Below are 18,154 nucleotides of genomic sequence, written 5' to 3' on the forward strand. Positions count from 1 at the left end.
AAATGAGGAGCTGATACCAAGGGCTCAAGTAGGAAGAAAATGTTTTGAGAATGATGATGACAACAAATGTACAAGTGTGCTTGACACAATGGATGTAAGTATGGATTGTGATAAGAGTTGTACGAGCCCCCAATAAAATGATGTATATAAAAAAAGAAAGAAAATAGAATAAAGTAAGAATATTAATAAGAAAAAAATCTCTAGTTGCAGGAGAGAGGCTGTCTGCTCCCGTAACGATTTACAGACTGGGGAACTCAGAGGGGGGTCCCTGTGTGTGGAAATCAACTTGAGGACAGTGAGTTTGGTTTTCAGACATCTCGAGTTGCTTCTCTGTGCATTTCCAAATTTTTTGTTTTTGTTGCCCATGTAATATTTTTGGGGGGTGTTTTTAAAAATTAAATGATCATTTAATTGGGGCCCTTACAACTCATAACAATCCAGACATCAATTGTATCAAGCATATTTGTACATATGTTGCCATCATTCTTTTCTAGACATTTACTTTCTATTGAGCCCTTGATATCTGCAACTCCCTCCACCCCTCATGAACCCCTGATAAATGATAATTGTTTTCCTATCTTACACTAACCGCTGTCTCCCGTCTCCCATGGTTTCTGTTCGTCTCCCTGGAGTGTGTGTATGTGGTTATGTGTTGATCATTACGATCATCTCCCCCTTCCTCCCTCTCTGGTATCACTACTCCCATTCCCGTTCCTGGATTCCAGGTGTCGTGAGCTCTTATCTCTTATCTGTACCTGTGCACACGCTCCAGTCTAGTCCGAAGTAAGAGGCAACACTGGGTCATGAGAGTGGGGGTGAGATTTTAAACAATTATTATTGTTAGGGTTGTTTTTGGTTTGGTTTGTTTTTTTAATGATCTGGTCTCTGTATTGTGGTGTTTACATTTTGACCACAAGATGGCTAGGTGCTTGCGCTTCAAATAGTTGCAGGTCGAGGTGCCCCTGATTGGAAAGGACTGATGTGCAGCCACATGCCGAAAGCATCCCGCTCCCTTGGAGCCCCGCACCCACCTTAAGTAGTGGCTTTGCTGCTCCTTAAGGAGCTCATCAAAGAAGTTCCATTCGTTCCAGTGAAGCCAGTTCAGCCTGGCAAGGTTGTCCTTTCGCTTCTTTATGTTCTTCCGGGCCTGGGCAATGACGTCAGCATACGTCGGGGTGAGATCCGTGGACCTCACAGTCAAGGGAAAACTCCCTCTTTCTGATGGTGCCGCCCCTGTGCATTATTGGCAGAAGGTGCTGGGGTCCTAAGGGCGTGAGAGGAGGGCTAGGGCATCGGGAATTGACCCGGGCTTCTGGGGGAATGATGGATATCTGAGCGGGCAATGACCTCTGCTCGTGGACCACAAAGCCCTTCTCTACTGCAGCAGCCCTGCTGCTAGGGGAGGGCTGCGGCTGCTGTTGGGGCCTGTGGAGTCTGCTTTGACTTAGAGCGCCCCATCTCCCAAAGGAGAACTGCCCCACAGCTTTCCTAGGTGGGTCACCTTGACCAGAGCAGGCCGGCAGGTCTTTCTGGCACCAAGTGGCTGGCTGGATTCGAACTACCAACTTTCCCATTAGCAACCACGGACTTAACAGTATCTGCAGCCGTGCTCCTTGGGGGAAAGGGCTTGGCAATACGTTTGACTGTCATCTGCATGCCTCTGTGACCACGGGGTGGATAGGAGGGCGCTGGGCCTTCTCCTTCTGGTTCAAGGCCTCTTGTATGTCAACAGAGTCTCCCTTACACCCCCCAACGCTCTCTGACTCAGCTAGAATCTCAGACTGGTCAGGAGTGTGGAACTCTGACAAGGCTGACATCATCCTTGTTGTCTTCCTGACGGCTTCCTCGTCTATAAATAGGGATGGGAACTCGGAGCTTACCTGGTGTTTTAAGGAGCCCTGGTGGCGTGGTGGTTAAAGCACTCGCTGCTAACCCCAAGGTTGGCAGGTGCACTCAATAGCTGTCCTATGGGAGAAAGCAGAGGCGTTCTGCTTCCATGAAGACGGACAGTCTTACGCTGTACTACACAGTCATTCTGAGTCGGAATCAACCTGATGGCAGTAGATCGGGTTTGAGTTTGGAGTATAATGTTACTAAAACTGATTAAAAACTTTGTACCAAACGCAAAAAGCCATCCAGTCAATGCCGACTCACAGGGACCCTATAGGACAGGGTAGAGCTGCCCCCGTGGGTTTCGGAGACTGTCACTCTTTACGGGTGTCTTTACGGGTGTGTTACCCTCAGAGCAGCAGGTGGGTTTGAACCTCTCGCCCTGTGGTAAACAGCCCAACACAGAACAATGACACCACCAGGGCTCCTAGTTATACCAGCTGTGTTAAATTCAGTACCTGCTGGCACATGCTTTAGAACCCCTAAGTTCTCGTCACCGCCCTGAGTTTCACATAACGATGCTTACTTTGGAAAACCCCTTCACACTGCAGCTGAGGCTGAGTCGACTCGGACCACCAGATAGAACTTAGCGGCCCTAGGGTTTCCCAAACTGTACTTCACAACAGTGCTTCGGAGTGTGGGCAGGATGCCGAGTCCGAACCGCTGGCCTCATGGCTAGCGATCTGATGCTTGACACACTGTGCCACCAGGACTCCATCCTTCCTTTCAGGGCGAGTCGATACAGCTAGGGAGCCCTGGTTAACCCATGTGCACCAGGTCACGTGGCTAGAAGGTTGCTGACTGGGGATTGAAACCCAGCACCGTCTATGCCCCACCAGGCGTCGTTCATGACACACAGTCTGAGAAAACAGAGGCGGTTGAGGCGCCGTAAGGTGCTAAGAAATGTCCAAGCCTCGCCTCCTGCCATCCAGTCAAGGGCAACTCATAGTGACCCCATAGACAGGGCAGAACTGTCCCCTGGGAGTTCCCAAGACTGGGACTCTTTCCGGGAGTAGAAAGCCCCATCTTTCTCCAGCAGAGCGGCTGGTGGTTTTCAGCCGCCGACCTTGCACTTAGCCGCCCAGTGCATAACCCCTGCCCCACAAGCAAGGGTTCTTGTAAGAAATGTCAGCCGTTAGTATTCTCTGGTTATAAACCTATTTAAAGCTTGTGGGGATAAAGCTCTGTAGGGCAGGAGAAACAAAGTCCCGCCACATCACCTGGGATGCCCCTCCTGAAGGGGAACTAACTAGAACTCAACTCAGTATCTGCCAGGCCTTGGCCTCTGTGGTCTCTGTGACCTGCATAGCAGCCCCAAGAGGAGGGTCCTCTTATTCCCATATCCAGATGGAAAAAAAAGAAAAAAGAGAGAGACCTAGAGAGAAGATGAAATGTACCTAAGAGCGCTCGGCTGGCAAGCGGTTCCCAAATCCAGGTCTGTCTGATTCCAAACCCAGGTTGTCACCTCCCCTGGTCACCTGCCTCTGTCCTAAGGTTCCCTTGATTGTGTCCCAAGACTCCAGACACTCACACATGTCACACTTGTTTTCTTAAGACCTGAGCTTCTTTTTTTTCCCCTTCTAAATGCTCAGCATAAATGCCATAGGGGCCAGGCATTTGTTGATAGGAAAGAAGGAAGGGTATGGAGTACAGTGGTTAAATGTTCAGTTGCTAACCCAAAGGTCAGAAGTTCGAACCCATGGGTGGCTACACAGGAAAAGGATCTGGAATTCTGGTACCATAGAAATGACAGTCTATATGGTTACTGAGCATCTTGATCAAAGGTTCTACAGAAGAATCCTAGTCAAAAGGGGTGTGATGCAGAACAGAGTGTAACATTCTCTCAGAATCCAGACTTTTTGGAGCCATGCAGACTGGATGAACCCTGAAGCTATTGTCCTGAAATCCTCTCTAAGCCTGAAACTAAAAGCATTCCCTGAAGTCTTCTTAAGACCCAAAGTAACCTCCCTTGCCCAGTAAGAACAGTCTCCCTTAGCATTATGCACTTTGAAGAACTATCTGTAGGATCAAATTGACAAGAGCAATTCTGAAAGGTTAGATAGGAACGCTAGGGATCCGCGAGGGAGGGGCAGCTCAGAAAAGGAGACAAAAACGTCTGCATAGCTCAAAGGATGTAACCACTGCCACTGATCTGTACACTGAGAAATGGTTGCATTTTTGTTTAATTTGTCGTGGAAGGCCTCTGGCGGCTTTTCTACTCCGTCCCAGAAAGTGTTGTGAGTCAGAGTGGACTCAAACTGCACGCACAGTAACACCCAGGAGTGTAAGCAGGCAGATGACGTCACATGAGATACAGACACCAGAGTTTCCTGATAAACACACTCTGGGGTCATTTGGAGCCTCCAGGAAGCTTTGTTTAGTTTCAAAGGATGCTAGAGCGTATCTAGCCCATTCATTCAAGGGATGGGAGAAAAAAACGTTGAGTTTGCTTGCACTAGGGAAATTTGATTGGCCCGGGGTCCCCCAGCCAGTTAATAAGGTAGATTTTGATGTAAAAGGAGCAAGATTTTTACCTTATTGGTGGTCACCTGTGGCAGTTACATAATCTGGTGTCAATTTGAGACTATTAAGAGTGAAGGGGTGGAGTTTAGCCTGTCAATCAGGTAGCAGCTTGACGACCTCATTCAGAGGCACTACAGAGATAAATAGCTCACTGGAGGCCAGACCCACCCATTCTTTGCTTTGCCTCTACTTTCCTATTGACAAGCCACATGGAGCTACACTGATGGACCTAGAGCTGTGGAGCTGGAGTAGCCACGTGGAGACCCACGCCAGCACCGAGATGCTTCTGCCACTGGATCCACAAGACTTTCCACCCACTGGCCTGTGATCTTCTTGTATTCAGTGTCATTGCATGAGTTGTGAGAGTCTGAAGAGGAATTTATAAACTGGTATTGGACATATGGGCTAATATCAGACTTATGGACTTGATCTGGACTGGGCTGGGAGGTTTTCTTAATGTACAATTACTCTTTGATCCAAAGCTCTTCTTATACACTTATGAGTGTCTATGAATTTGTTTTTCTAGTCGACCCAGGCTAACACACCACCCTTGTGGGACACCCACTATGTGCCAGGTGCTATATTGAGGGCTGAATCCCTCTTCCTGGTCCTGTTTCTGGGGAGGGGAGGCAGAGCCCTGGAGGAGCATGGGCCCTGCTCACAGGTGGCAAGGATATGGGATGCTCCTGGTCTTCTCCCGCCTGACTACCAGCACATCCTTGCCGTGGTGCTGCAGAATGGCGTAGTTATGGAGGAAGTACACAATCAAGGGGCTCTTCCCATAAATGTTGAAGTAGTTCTCAACCACCTCGGGGCTCTTGCAGGCTGGGTGAGACTGGGGAGGGAGGGAATAAACCAGAGGAAATAAATCAAGGAGGTTGCCATTTTTAATAGTAAGTACAAGGGAGCTTCAAAATGTTCGTGGGAAATAGGATAAGCAGATAGTGGAATTTTTAAAAACAGTTTTATTGGCACTCCATCCACATGTGATACAATTCAATAATTCAGTCCTATCAAGAAGAGTTGTACAGTCATCACCACAATCAATTCTAGAACATTTTCTTCTTCCCTGTACTCCTTGTTATTCATGTAATACTTTCTATAATTCATGTACTTATTTTCTATAATTGTGGCAAAAATATACACAAAACATTCTCCAATTCAACATCTTCTAATGTATAATTCAGTGCCATTGATTATACTCTTCATGTTGTACAACTGTCATTGATAGCAGATAATGGCTGTTTGGAAGCTCCCTAGTCAAGAAACAAGACACTCTTAACCAGTGATCTCGTAACTCCAGTTTTAGGATGCTATCTTATGAAGATGGCTTAAAATAAAGGTGCTAAGATGTTTACTCCAGAGAAAATTTACTTTAACAGAAGGTTACAGAGATCTAAATGCCCAAGGAGCTCAAACCAACCATATGTCTACTCATAGCAATTAGGCAGCTCTTGCCTGATGTGCACGGAGAACTGACAACTTAAAAAAATATTTCAGATAAAACAGAAAAATTTAAAAATCAAGATAGGAAAATCCTTTCCCACTCCATGTGTTCTCTTTTTGCTCTGTTGATGCACATAAATGTTGTATTTTTAGTAGGTCCCAATCATCTATTTTGTCCTCTACTACATGCATTTCCTTCATTATATTTGTTAGTCTGTCTATGCACTGCAATAGGGCTATAAATGTGTCCCGATTTTCTCACTGGTGATCTTTATAGCTCTGATGTTTTACATTTAAGTCTTTGATCCATCTTGAGTCCTTTTTTTTTTTTTAACATGGGGTTAAGTATAGGTCCTGTTTCATTCTTCTACAGAGGGACATCCAATTTTGCCAGCACCATTTGTCTAAGAGACTATCTATTTCCCATTTCATGTTCTCTGGCCCTTTGTCAAAGATCGGTTGCCTGTAGGCTGCTGAACTTACATCTAGGTTTTCTATTTTGTTCTATGTCTGGGTCTCTGTATCTCGTGTTGTACCAGTACCTGTCTGTCTTAATTACTGTGTAATAGTAATTTGTAATAGTAATAGTTTGAAGTCAATAAGTGGTAGGCCTCCTTCTGTGTTCTTCTTGAGAAGTTCTTATCTTGGTTTCTTTGCTCTCCATACGAAGCACAATGATATTTTTACAAGAGTAAGTCTCCCTATCCATGAATATGGAATATCCTTCCATTTGCATAGCACCTTCCATGCTATGGCTGGGTTTCATGCCCTATGAACCTAGAGTGGTGCTCAGTAGTCCACTTCCTTTCTCTCTATCTACAGAGCAAATCTCCCAGCCCTTTCAGCATTAAGGACCATCCACTTCTGGGCTTCAGTTTCCCCATTTTATAGTAGAAAGTCAGAAAAGTCAAACGACTTGCTCAAGAAAGATGGCTTGTGAGAGGTAAAATCAAAACTTGAACCCATGTCAGTCTGCCTTTCCCACCATGCCTCACTCCTTCTCAAACCCTGCACTGCTAAACATGGCGAGGAAGCAAGTGTGGCTCGACTTGTGCACTCGACTGCTGACCTCAAGGCTGGCCGTACCAGTCCACCCAGTTGTACCACCGATTTTGTAAAGATCACAATCAAGAAATCTCTACTGAGCAGTTCTACTTGGTAACACATAGGCCACCACGAGTCAGAATAGACACCTTAGTAATTAACAACAACAATAAAGGAGGAGAAGTATAAAAGATTGAAGAAATCTTCTACAATCCTCACTGTACTTGACCCAAATCCTATGGCCTGTCTTGCTACAGCTGGATGTATAGGGTTTAGTAAAACACTTGACATGTAGTAAGCACCCATTAAACATTATTCATTATCACTATCTCTTACAAAATGTTGAATTATTGTTCCCATTTTATAGAATATGAAAGTGAGGCCCAGAGGGATGGAGCAACTTGAGCAACAGAAAATGGTATTTCTCTCTCTCTCTCCATTACACCCAGGCTTTTGTATTTCAAGCAGGTAATTGAAACTCCTGAAGACATTCAAACAAAATGCTCTCTTACCTTGTACCTACCTTGGGCAGGGGTGGGGTGAGGAGTGGGTGACTCAGGGTATTTCTGATTCAGTTTGCATCTACTACCCCAATTCATACCCTGGCATTTTCACAGAGCTAGCTAGCTTTTCTAGCCCCGCCCCCTGCCCCCTTTGAAATCATCTCTACTATTAAGTTGCCAACGATGCCTCACCTGTTTGTGTAACAGAATCTCATGTGGTCTTACTCCCTTGGATTGACTTGTAACTCTTTTCATCATTAGTGCTTCATAGGGCTGCTCTGCCAATAGAACATTAGCAAACAGCTATTAATTAAAAGATCATTGGGGCTTTCCTATGGTCCCCATAGGACCTTGGGGATCGTGTGGTGGAAAATCAGTTCTTCTCATTACAAAATGTTCAGCTCATTAAGAGAGGCTAGAGGAAATGGTAGAATCCATACTCTATCTTTTGCATGTGATATATACCTTGAATATCATTTGCATAACCAGATACACACCTCAGGCCACACATTTGCCAGTGGACTTATCTGTCTGTCCACCCGTCTATCCATCCACCCATCCACCACCATTGACTTAACATCTACCACTTCCACGGATAGCAGAGACTACCTACCTCCAGGGCACGCACAGGTGAGTGAGAGAGAACGACACATAATAGTAAGTGTGACATTTACAGTATACAGTATACATTACAGGATACAGTAAAGACAGGAAATGTTGGGGGCAGGAGGTGTGTGTTAGTGGAGGAGGCACGATTGCAAAAGGAAGGTTAGGCAGCTAGAGAATGTCCACGTGTCACTGAACGATACAAGTGGAAACTGGTGACGTGGTGAATGTTTGCTGTGCGCATTCTCAACAACAATCACCACTAAAATAAATGATTAAAATGGTGGGGCGGGGGGAGGCATTTTCAAAAATGTAAGAACAAAGGGGCTTCTGACATTTTATGACGCTTCTAAGTCTCCGGGCCTTGGGGTCATGAGGAGAAGATGTCGAGAAAAGGGTGTTCTGTGTTGAACCCATTGCCACAAAAGGAGAACTTACTTCATCGATGCTGACTGAGCTGAGAGGACAATGACCACACCTGATCCCTTCATCCCAAGGCCCAGATTAGAAGCACAGGTAGAAACTAGCATGGGGATTGGATGTTCTGGTCACCCCGGAGACCAAAGCTGGTGAGGCAACATGCACATCAGAAGCCCACGTGTCCCGTTCCGGGAGTCACCTGGGAGTACCTTTTAGAGTGTTCGGTATGGCTGTGCTTCCTTCTGGTTGACGTGGATCCTTCTTCGAGGAAATGGCCATGGCACTCATATTAAACTCAAGGGGAGAAAAACAGAAGTCAGTAAGCCTATTAGTGAGAGAGTGAGAGGAATAAAAAAAAAAGTACACAATGTCTTAGGTTCTCCCTGCTCCTGGCAAAGGTACACGCAGAAAATGACTGTCCAGGGGGAGCTTGGTAGCGCCCCCTTCATCTGGGACCACAGCAGAGAGGAGGGGCCCCGGGTGGAAAAGACCAGGGTCAGACTCTGGCAGGCTGGGGTTGAAGTTCCAGGTTGGTCCCTGTGAGGATGGGTGGCAAGTCGCTGAACCTCTTCCCTGCCTGGTGAGGCTGAAGTCAGCTCATGCGTGAGAAGCACAGAGAAGGGGCACTGCTCCTGTCACGGGAAGTCCTCCGGGAATGTGATGGGCAGCGTGCATGCAATTGCTCACCAGGCCTCCTTCGGTAAACACTTCCTTGAGCCACTATGAATGCACCGAAGAGGGCCCTAAGGACCAGTCCCTGCCCTGTGGAGCTTCCAATCCAGCAGGGGAGATCACCGTACACTGACTGTAGTCGCCATCAAGTGGATTCTGAATCCTGGCCACCCCACATGGGTGGCGTGGAACCGCTCGATGGTGTCTGGGGGGCAGATCACCAGGGATGTCTGCCAGGCATCACTCGGTTCCAACTGCCGACCCTCGGCTAGCAGTCAGGCCGTTGGCCACTTGCGCCACCCAGGGACTATCATAGTAATTGTGGAAAGCATCCCGTATTACTAGTCTGTTGTTACCTTCTCTGCATTAGGAGTAAGTTTGATGTAACAGACTCGACATTGGCTCAGAGTAGGTAGACATTTCTCTCCTACCAAACAACCTAAAGTTAGGCGGTCCAGGTTCATCACCTGGGCTCCACTCATCACACTCATGGTCCCGGCAGCAGAATGGAAGAAAGGACAAAGAAACGAAGGGCTCCCACTAGCTATCTTTGAAGGAAGGTTCCCAGAAACGGCCGTGTGACACATGCACGGGACATTGGTTCCATGGGCAGGCACAGATGCTAGGAAGTGCCAGCTGTGCCCTGGTCAGGTGAGTGCCTCGCTAAAAATCATAGGCGTACTCAGTTTCATATCTTATCATCTTAGGTGAAAGTTTACGCAGCCAGTGAGATTCCCACTGGGCAATTTCTATACAAATTCTTCCATGACATTGGTTATAATTTCTGCAATGCCTCTGTGTTCTTTTTATTTCCATTTTGCTTCTTCTATTTTCATTGGGTAAACCTGCTGCACAAGACCCCTTTAAAGTGTTGAAAAGCAAGGATTGTTACTTTGGGGGCTAAGATGCGCCTGACCCAAGCCATGGCATTTTCAGTTGGACTGATTACGGAAGACTGGAGAAGAGTTGATGTGTTTGAATTATGGCGTTGGCAAACAATATGGAAGGCACCACGGATTGCCAAAAGAACAAACAAATCGGTGCTGCAAGAACTCTAGCCAGAATGCGATTGTGAGGCAAGGACGGCGAGACTGTATCTCACATACTGTGGACGTGCTGTCAGGAGAGACCAGTCCCTGGAGAAGGACATCCTGCTGGGTAAAGTGGAGGGGCAGCGAGAGAGAAGCCAGCCTTAGACGGGCCGATTGACAGCATGGCTGTAACAATGGGCTCACGCCTGGGAACAGCAGTGAGGATGGCGCAGGGCGGGGCAGGGTTCTTGCTGATGTACACAGGGTCACGATGAGTCGGAACCAAGGGCACCCCACAACAATTTCCATGGACCCAGCTCCACTCCCGCCCCCCTTTGTCATCTCGTGCTTGTGGGTAAACGTTGGCCATCTGATCTCATAAGTTGAATTGAGGGGGTACGTTGCTATGGGTCTTACTGCTCATTTTATGACTCAACCTACCATGATTTGGCTGAAAGGTGACCTCTAGGAAGGGCTTCCGTTCCGAGTTAAAAGTTTATGTTAGGTCAATAGTCTCACGAGTTCTTCTAGTCTCCAGGCTAAGCCATTAACTCTGGTCTTTTTTAGGAATTTGAACTTGGTCTACAATTTTCTTTCATTCTATTCATGACTTTCTATGGTGTCTCTGCTCAGAACAGTGTGGAGCGGGAGCCCGGCACCACTAGTTCTGGTCTCAGACCAGTCACTGTGATTCATGCGGACAATCAGGCCTATAGACTACTTTCTTCTTTGCGTCCTTGGCTTCCTTCATTCTCTTTGGCTCCAGGTGGGCACAGACCAGCAGCTGAATCTTCTGTGGTTGCTCACAAGCTTTTCAGACCCCAGCTGCAACTCACCAAACTAGTGTAGAACATTACCTATCTGTGCTGTTATGCCAGTTGACTGAGCTGCCCCATGAGAATATGGTCCCAAGCCCTTTAACCCTGTACACCGATCTTGTGAGGTGTTTGGATATGTCTTGGAGGTCTCCTTAATGATGCCCCCTATGTGCTTTATTGTATATGTGAATATATATGTGGCACACCCAAACACATATTTATGTCTATAAATATACATATGTATATATAACTCACTATCACCGAGTTGATTCCAACTGATAGTGACCCTATTAGAAGTGTCCTCATAGGCACCCAAACTATCCAGGAGTAGAGAGTCCAGTCTTTCTCTCTTGGAGCAGCTGGTGGTGTTGAACTACATACCTTGCAGTCAGCAGCTCAATGCATAACCACTAAACCACCAGGGCACCTAAATGTCCCTGTATCTGCAAGTACATGCACTCACATATTTCTTCCTGAATGTTACAGCCTTGGAAATCCTGTGGGGAAAGTTTACTTTGCCCTACAGCAGCGGTTCTCAACCTGTGGGTCACGACCCCTTTGGGGGTGGAACGACCCTTTCACAGGGGTCGCCTAAACCATCAGAATATATATATATATATATATATATATATATCATTTTATTGGGGGCTTGTACAATTATCATAATCCATTGTGTCAAACACATTTGTATATTTGTTGCCATCATCATTCTCAAAACATTTTTCCCCTCCCTCATGAACCTTTGATCATTTATAAATTATTATTATTTTGTCATATCTTTCACTGTCCGATGTCTCCCTTCACCCACTTTACTGTTGTCCATCCCCCAGGGAGGGGTCTTATATGTAGATCCTTGTCTTCGGTTCCCCCTTTCACAATATATAATTACATATTGTTTTGTGATTCATCACTATGCTTTGATCCTGTTTAATTATGTTCAATTTGTAACAATGAAAATACACCCTACATATCAGATATTTACATTGCGATTCATCACAGTAGCAAAATGACAGTGATGAAGTAGCAACAAAAGTAATGTTCTGGTTGGGGGTCACCAACACAAGAGGAACGGTATGAAAGGACCGCGGGGTGAGGAAGGTGGAGAACCGCTGCCCTACAGGGTCACTGGGAGCAGAGATGGACTCAACAGCACGGAGGTTGACTTGGGCCTGGATACACCTGTAGTGCACACACCTACCTGCGTAACCTTACACACTCTTCGGTTTGTTATTACTGGGGTTGCAGAGCTGCCTAGCTTACAGTGTGCACCATAATTGTCCTGTGTGCCGGCAGACCTCTCAGTGTCTTGATTTACTTTGGCTAAGTTGTGCTCGCTGCCCCCTCCTGCCCACTGCCTTTCCATTCACCATAAATAACAAGTGGTCATCAAAGAATGTTTCTTTCTACTTGTATCATTATTCTTTTAAAATATATCTATGTAACTTTTTATTTGACTTTGGGGATGGTTTACAGAACAGCTGGCGATTCTGTATTCTGCAAATAATACACATTCGGATCCAACACATCCATTGCAGCCTCTCCATGCCCCCTGCTTCTCTCACAGGCTCTCCACTGCCTGTGCCCATTCCTCCTCTTTCCTACGCCTCTGCACTTTGTCTTTAGGAAAATGCTTCCCTGGTGCCATAGTCGTTCTGCACAGGGCCGCTAAGCAAAAGGCCAGTGGGTGGAAACCCCCAGCCGCTCCAAGGGAGAAAGATGAGACTGTAAGTTCCAGAAATTGGCAGAGGCAGCTTTACCCTGTCCTGTAAGGTCACTGTGAGTCGGAATGGATTCAGTGGCAGTGAAGTTGTTGAGAGATTGTAAGTGGTTAATGAATTGCATGCAAAGGTGAGTTGAGTTCCATTCCAGACCTGAAGCGGAAGGGCCATAATCTTGCGGGGAGGGGGGTCCCACCAGCCTCTATCCAACCACAGATACTTGTCCTTGACATAGTTGCTCTTTGTATTGATGAAGGGGGAAATAGATAGTAAGGAGCAGCTGATGCTCGGCCACTAGCAGTTCTCCTCTGCCCTGTGGGGCTGTGATGAGTCTAAAGTCCACTTGGTGGCCCCCGGTAGCAGGCGCAGACACAGCAATGGTGGCATCAGAGCATCATGGGGAGCCAGAGAGGAGAATGCTCGAGTCTGCCCTGGGGAAAGCTGGAGAGCTTCCAAGGAGAGAAGACGCTTTGGTTCTGTCTTTAAGCATGAGTAGGAGTTTGGGGATACTAGACAGATGGCCCCGAGTGACAGACAAGCAGCCCACCAGGCTCAACAACTGCTTCACTCGTGTAGAAGTGTGATATCTGAACAGACAGGAGAGCGCAAGACAGACTTCCCATCCAGCCTACAGCTAGTATGTACTGATCTGTCAAGTGTGAGAAGGGATTTGTAAGAAGCAAACACTCCTGGGGCTCAATGGAGCCTCAATGCACCGTCAGAACAGGCCTCGGGGAGATCTGTAGTAGAGTGGAGAGTAAATGCATGGCGATTGGCTTAGGTTTACTAACAAGCCCTCCTGTTAGCTGGAGAGGCAGCGTGATGATGCAGAAAGAGCCTGGACTGACAGCTCAGAGCATTTCTGAGCTTGCGAGAAGGTCGTAAGGACTATACGTTGCCACCCAGTCAATTCTGGCTACGGCAGCCCTAGGGGTCAGAGCAGAATGGCACTACAGGGTTTCTAAGGCTGTAAACCTTCCCAGAGGCAGATGGTCAGATCTTTCTTCAACAGAGCAGACGCAGGCCTTGAATCTCCGATCTTTCAGTTAGCAGCTGAGGTGCCTTTGCAAGGACTAGGGAGGAGATATGCAAAGAAGACCAGCATGGCCTAGACATGGTGGGCCTTCCATCTGTCAAGAGCTGCAGTCTCAGAAAGTCACAGGGGTGGTCCTTCCCTGTCCTATAAGGTCAACTATGAGTCGGAATCAATTCAATGGCAGTGAGTTTGGTACCATTCATCTTATGACCAGCAACCACCCTTACGGGTGTGTAAGGAAAGGGTGACTATGGACCCCCTTGAAAGGCAGAAAGATTAGGGATAAAGGGGGTTGTCTCCACCAAATGCCTATGCTGAACAAAAATCAGCTGGCCATGCCACAAGGAAGGGGTTGCAAAGAAATCAGGCCCACATTAGACACCTCTGGGGATGATCCAAAGCTCGGCATGCGCAGACTAAGGTCACCTAGGCCCAAGTGGAGGTCAGCCTGGGCACACAACGCTAAGCACCAGCAACATGACATCACACATGCATCTGAACTCAGCCACTAAGATTGGGCCAATACCCTCCTCCATGTGCCCCACCCCCATAGCCAGTGGGGTTAGGAGGGGATAAGTAGCAGACTGACGGCAAGCCCCCCTCTCTCAGGTCACTCTCTTGCAGGTGGGGGGGGGGAACTCCCATGTGTGCAGTGCACACACGCACATGCCCTCTCAGTGTTAAGAAGCAAGAGCCGAGGTAAACCACCCCAGAAACCGAACACCCTGACCCACTACAGCACAGAGGAGAAGATGCCACTCCACCCATCCATTCACGCTGCTGCTCCACGCTGCCATGCGCCGAGTTCAAGAGGGTTTAGGGAAACACAGAAGAGGAAGCTAATTTTTTAGCACATCAGAGATATCACCTCTGTTTGAGCAATCGTGGGATGTCCAGAAATGCCTGGAAGGTAAATGAACTTTGCAGGTGTGCTATGAGCAGGTGTGGAAATTTGTTGGAAGAGCCCTGCCCGTTATAGTTAGTGACCCTTACTGTACCCATGTGCTGGAGTTTGGGAACATTTCTGGTTAGAGTGATTAGGCATGATGACAAGACACGACTGAACAGCCATTTATGGGATACACGTGATAAGAATTAATACCAACAGATAAGAGCACAAGGGCTCAAATACGCTCCTATCTAACCCACCTGATAGGTGGCCGCGCAGAGATGGAAAGGTAGGTCCCTGGCACCGAGGCTTGTGGCTCCTTCAGCCTGTGCTAATGGCTCCATGGTGGCCAGTCATTCTCCAATCTCCAATTTAAAGCCGGGGTAGCAATTACTCCTCTCTCTGTCCTGCAGCCCTCCGCCAGAGTCTAGGCTTGTGGACCTAACTAACGGCTTGCCTTCTGAATTTGCACATCTCACCAGCACCTGAAAGTTAACCAACTCAGAGCTGAACCCTTGAACCCTGAACCCGTCCCCCAAACTCTATGCTTTCTATCTCCATGAATGGTTCCATCCAGCTGCTGAAGCCACACATCTGGGACTCATCCCTGAGGCCTTCCTTTACGTCCACACTGCTCCTCCTCACTCCCAAAGCCCACCCACCGGCCAACATTGAAAGAGCCAGCTGCAGAATATGTTGTAGGCCCACCTACTTCTCACCACCTGCCAGCACTGCCTCTTAAGACCAAGCTTCCTAACTGGTCTTCTATGAGTCTCCAATACATCCAGGTGATCACGTCAGCTCTGTTTTATAGGATTCCCAGAGCACTTAAATTATATCCACACTTCTTTCTTACTAGGACCCTCACAACTCTGCAAGATCCCCTCCACCCCCACCCTGCCTCCTTCCCTGGCCTCAACTCCTGCTCTCTGGGACCCAGTATCACTGGCCTTCACTCTGTTCCCTGATTATGCCAGGGTCTCTCTCTCTCAATTTTTTTTTTTCCCTGACAGACGGCCTTTGCACGACGTTCCTTCATCCTAGAGCCTCTTTTATTCCGATGACTGACTCCTCATTCTTTTTCCTCTGCTCAAATGTCATCTTCGGGGATGAATAGCTATCCTTTGTGTGCCTTGCCTTGCTAGTATCGGTCAGCTCTTCCTTCCCTCCAGGAAAACACTGTCCTCTCCCCGCAGAGGGCTACTTGGGTGCAGAGACTCCGAGTAAACCTTGAGCACATCAGCAGGAATCTCCCTCAAGTGAGAATGTGCTCGCGTGCAATAATGCTTGTGAATTAAGAATCACAAAAGCATCTTGAGCCCGAGGCGCTCTGGAATAGCCCCTGCATTCAAATTCTCGTCAGCTTCCTCCGCTGGCATGCACATAAAAACCGGAGCGTGGAGAAAGAAGCTCAGGAGGTCCGCTCTCCGATGAGTCCCTCTCCTTTTGCCTCATGACTCAGTCTCATGGTGACTCAGCTACTCTGGTGTCTCGGGTAGCTCCCACCTCCTCACAGCATGAGACCCAGGCTTCCCAGTCGAAGGCTCAACTTGCTCTTCCAGCTTTACTTGTAATCGGGGTGAACACATGCAACCTCAAAGGTACAGACCTAGGCGCTGCACTTGCATGGGACTTTAAGGCAGACATGAGCTCTGTAAAAAGGGGGCGCCAAACAGACTCCGGTGTTTGGAGAAGCTCTTAATAGGAACAACTGGTTCTTCAAGAAGAGCAGGGTGGTGTTCTGAACATGCAGGCCCCCTGCCATTGGTACACAGTAGTGTCCCTTTGCCAGGGTACTGTGGTCTGGGCATCATCCGTGGCTAAGTCGCTTTGAAACAAAAGGACTGGCCCCTCCAGGGGACTATGCACCACTGTTATCTTTCGGTATGTTTCTTGGGACTGAAGTCAGCTAAAGTGTATTCTGCAGTTTGCAACTAAGAACCCTGAGGATGCACCCTCTTTATAGAAGAAATCTTGGACTTTGACGCCCATCTTTAGTGGGGGTCAAGACATGACTAAACAACCCAATTTAAATGACTAAAGAACCCAATCTGTAATATCTACGTCTCACAGCAGAAGCCTGATTAAACTATTAGATACTTTTTTTATGCTGACTGTACAAATCCCAAGCAACTAAGCAAGAGAAGGGCAGACAGATAGACAGTTCCATGTACTACAGGTGCCATTGAGAAAGCCCATCCCAAGACAGCTGAGTGTATCTGCTACCAATGATGCCCCCTCTGCCCCCCCACCCCACCACCACCCATGCCCTTCACAGACTCCTGTGCCTCCTTCTGTCCTGTTGGCCTATGAAAACCTCAGTCACGTTTCAGGTTCCATTGTTTAGGATCCTTTCTATTGGTGAGATACAAAAGGGGAATTACCAGGGCTGCTGAAATAGCTGTCAGAAGATTTTATGTATTTCAGCAGAAAGGAAACACATTTGTTCTAGGCAGTTGTGACAGGCAGTGAAAAAACATGGAATAATATTTTGATCTGCATCTCTGAGTGACAGCTCTCCCTCTGCCGTGACAGCTTTGCCAGTGCTTTGGGGAGGCTGAGATTTATAGCAGGAAAGATGTGCGTCTGGGCTGTAGCCTTTCATCCAATTGATTCCTTCTGTATGCAGAGCAAATAACCCAAGAAGCTGGGCCATATGAAGAAGGAGGCAGCATCGGGATGGGAGGCAGGGAGGCTCACTAACAACTGGCAATGTGCAGCTAACACAACTCTGCTTGCTGAAAGTGAAGAAGACTTAAAGCCCTTACTGATGATGGTCAGAGACCGCAGCCTTCAGCATGGATTACACCTCGACAGGGGAAGCCAGAATCCTCACCACTGGACCCATCAGCAGCATATGATACATGGAGAACAGATGGAAGTTGTCACGGATCTCATCTCGCTCGTGGAACCAGCAGCGGTCAGGAAATCAAAGGAAGGATTACCTCTCATAAACTGTTCACGAGCAAAGGTGTCATTTTGAGGACCGACGTACACCTGAGCCAGCCGTGGTATTTCCACTCTCCTAGTCGGCGTATGGAAGCTGGTTAATGAATAAAGAAGACCAAAGAGGAATTGGTGCAGTTGAAGTACGGTGTTGGCCAAGAATCCAGAATGGACCACAGGCAGTGGATCGCCAAGGTTGCCCGGCGGGTATTGCAGTCAGTGGTGTGAAAAAGAATATGTATAAGGGGTTGAAGGGAAAACGGGCCTGCTGTGCCAATCTTCACCCAATTCACCACAAAACATTTGAGGGAGAAATACGGGGTACTTCCATGTGCAGGAGCCCTGGTGGCATCGTGGTTACACGTCGGGCTGTGATCAGCAAGGTCCACGGCCAGGAACCATCTGCCGCTCCCCAGGAGAAAGACGGGCTTTCTATGTCTGTAAAGAGCTACAGGCTTGGAAGCTGCCAGCAGGCAGTTCCACCCCGTCCTGTGGGGTTGCTACGAGTTGGCATGGACTGATGGTAGTGAGTGTGGTTTTTGGCTTGCTCGGTGCTGGCTGGCTCTCTTCTAGAGGCTGCAGATCGAGCCCCGGAAAAGGAATACGATGCTA

General features: G+C 47.7%; 1 protein-coding gene across 1 annotated transcript in view; it reads right to left on the bottom strand.

Annotated features, from left to right (window-relative positions):
- The window catches only part of FAM227A (family with sequence similarity 227 member A), a 75,000-nt gene that overhangs the window by 15,883 nt on the left and 40,963 nt on the right, over positions 1-18,154 (bottom strand). Inside the window, exons 15-18 of the mRNA XM_045290882.1 lie at positions 8,642-8,803; positions 7,599-7,684; positions 5,091-5,248; positions 1,032-1,184 (exon numbers count right to left, since the gene is read on the bottom strand). Coding sequence (XP_045146817.1) covers positions 1,032-1,184; positions 5,091-5,248; positions 7,599-7,684; positions 8,642-8,803 — 559 coding nt within the window. The remainder of the gene's footprint in view (positions 1-1,031; positions 1,185-5,090; positions 5,249-7,598; positions 7,685-8,641; positions 8,804-18,154) is intronic.

The sequence above is a fragment of the Echinops telfairi genome, unplaced genomic scaffold, assembly GCF_000313985.2.
Source record: "Echinops telfairi isolate 266 unplaced genomic scaffold, ASM31398v2 ScPeMD7_2;HRSCAF=8, whole genome shotgun sequence".
Taxonomy (NCBI): Eukaryota; Metazoa; Chordata; class Mammalia; order Afrosoricida; family Tenrecidae; genus Echinops; species Echinops telfairi.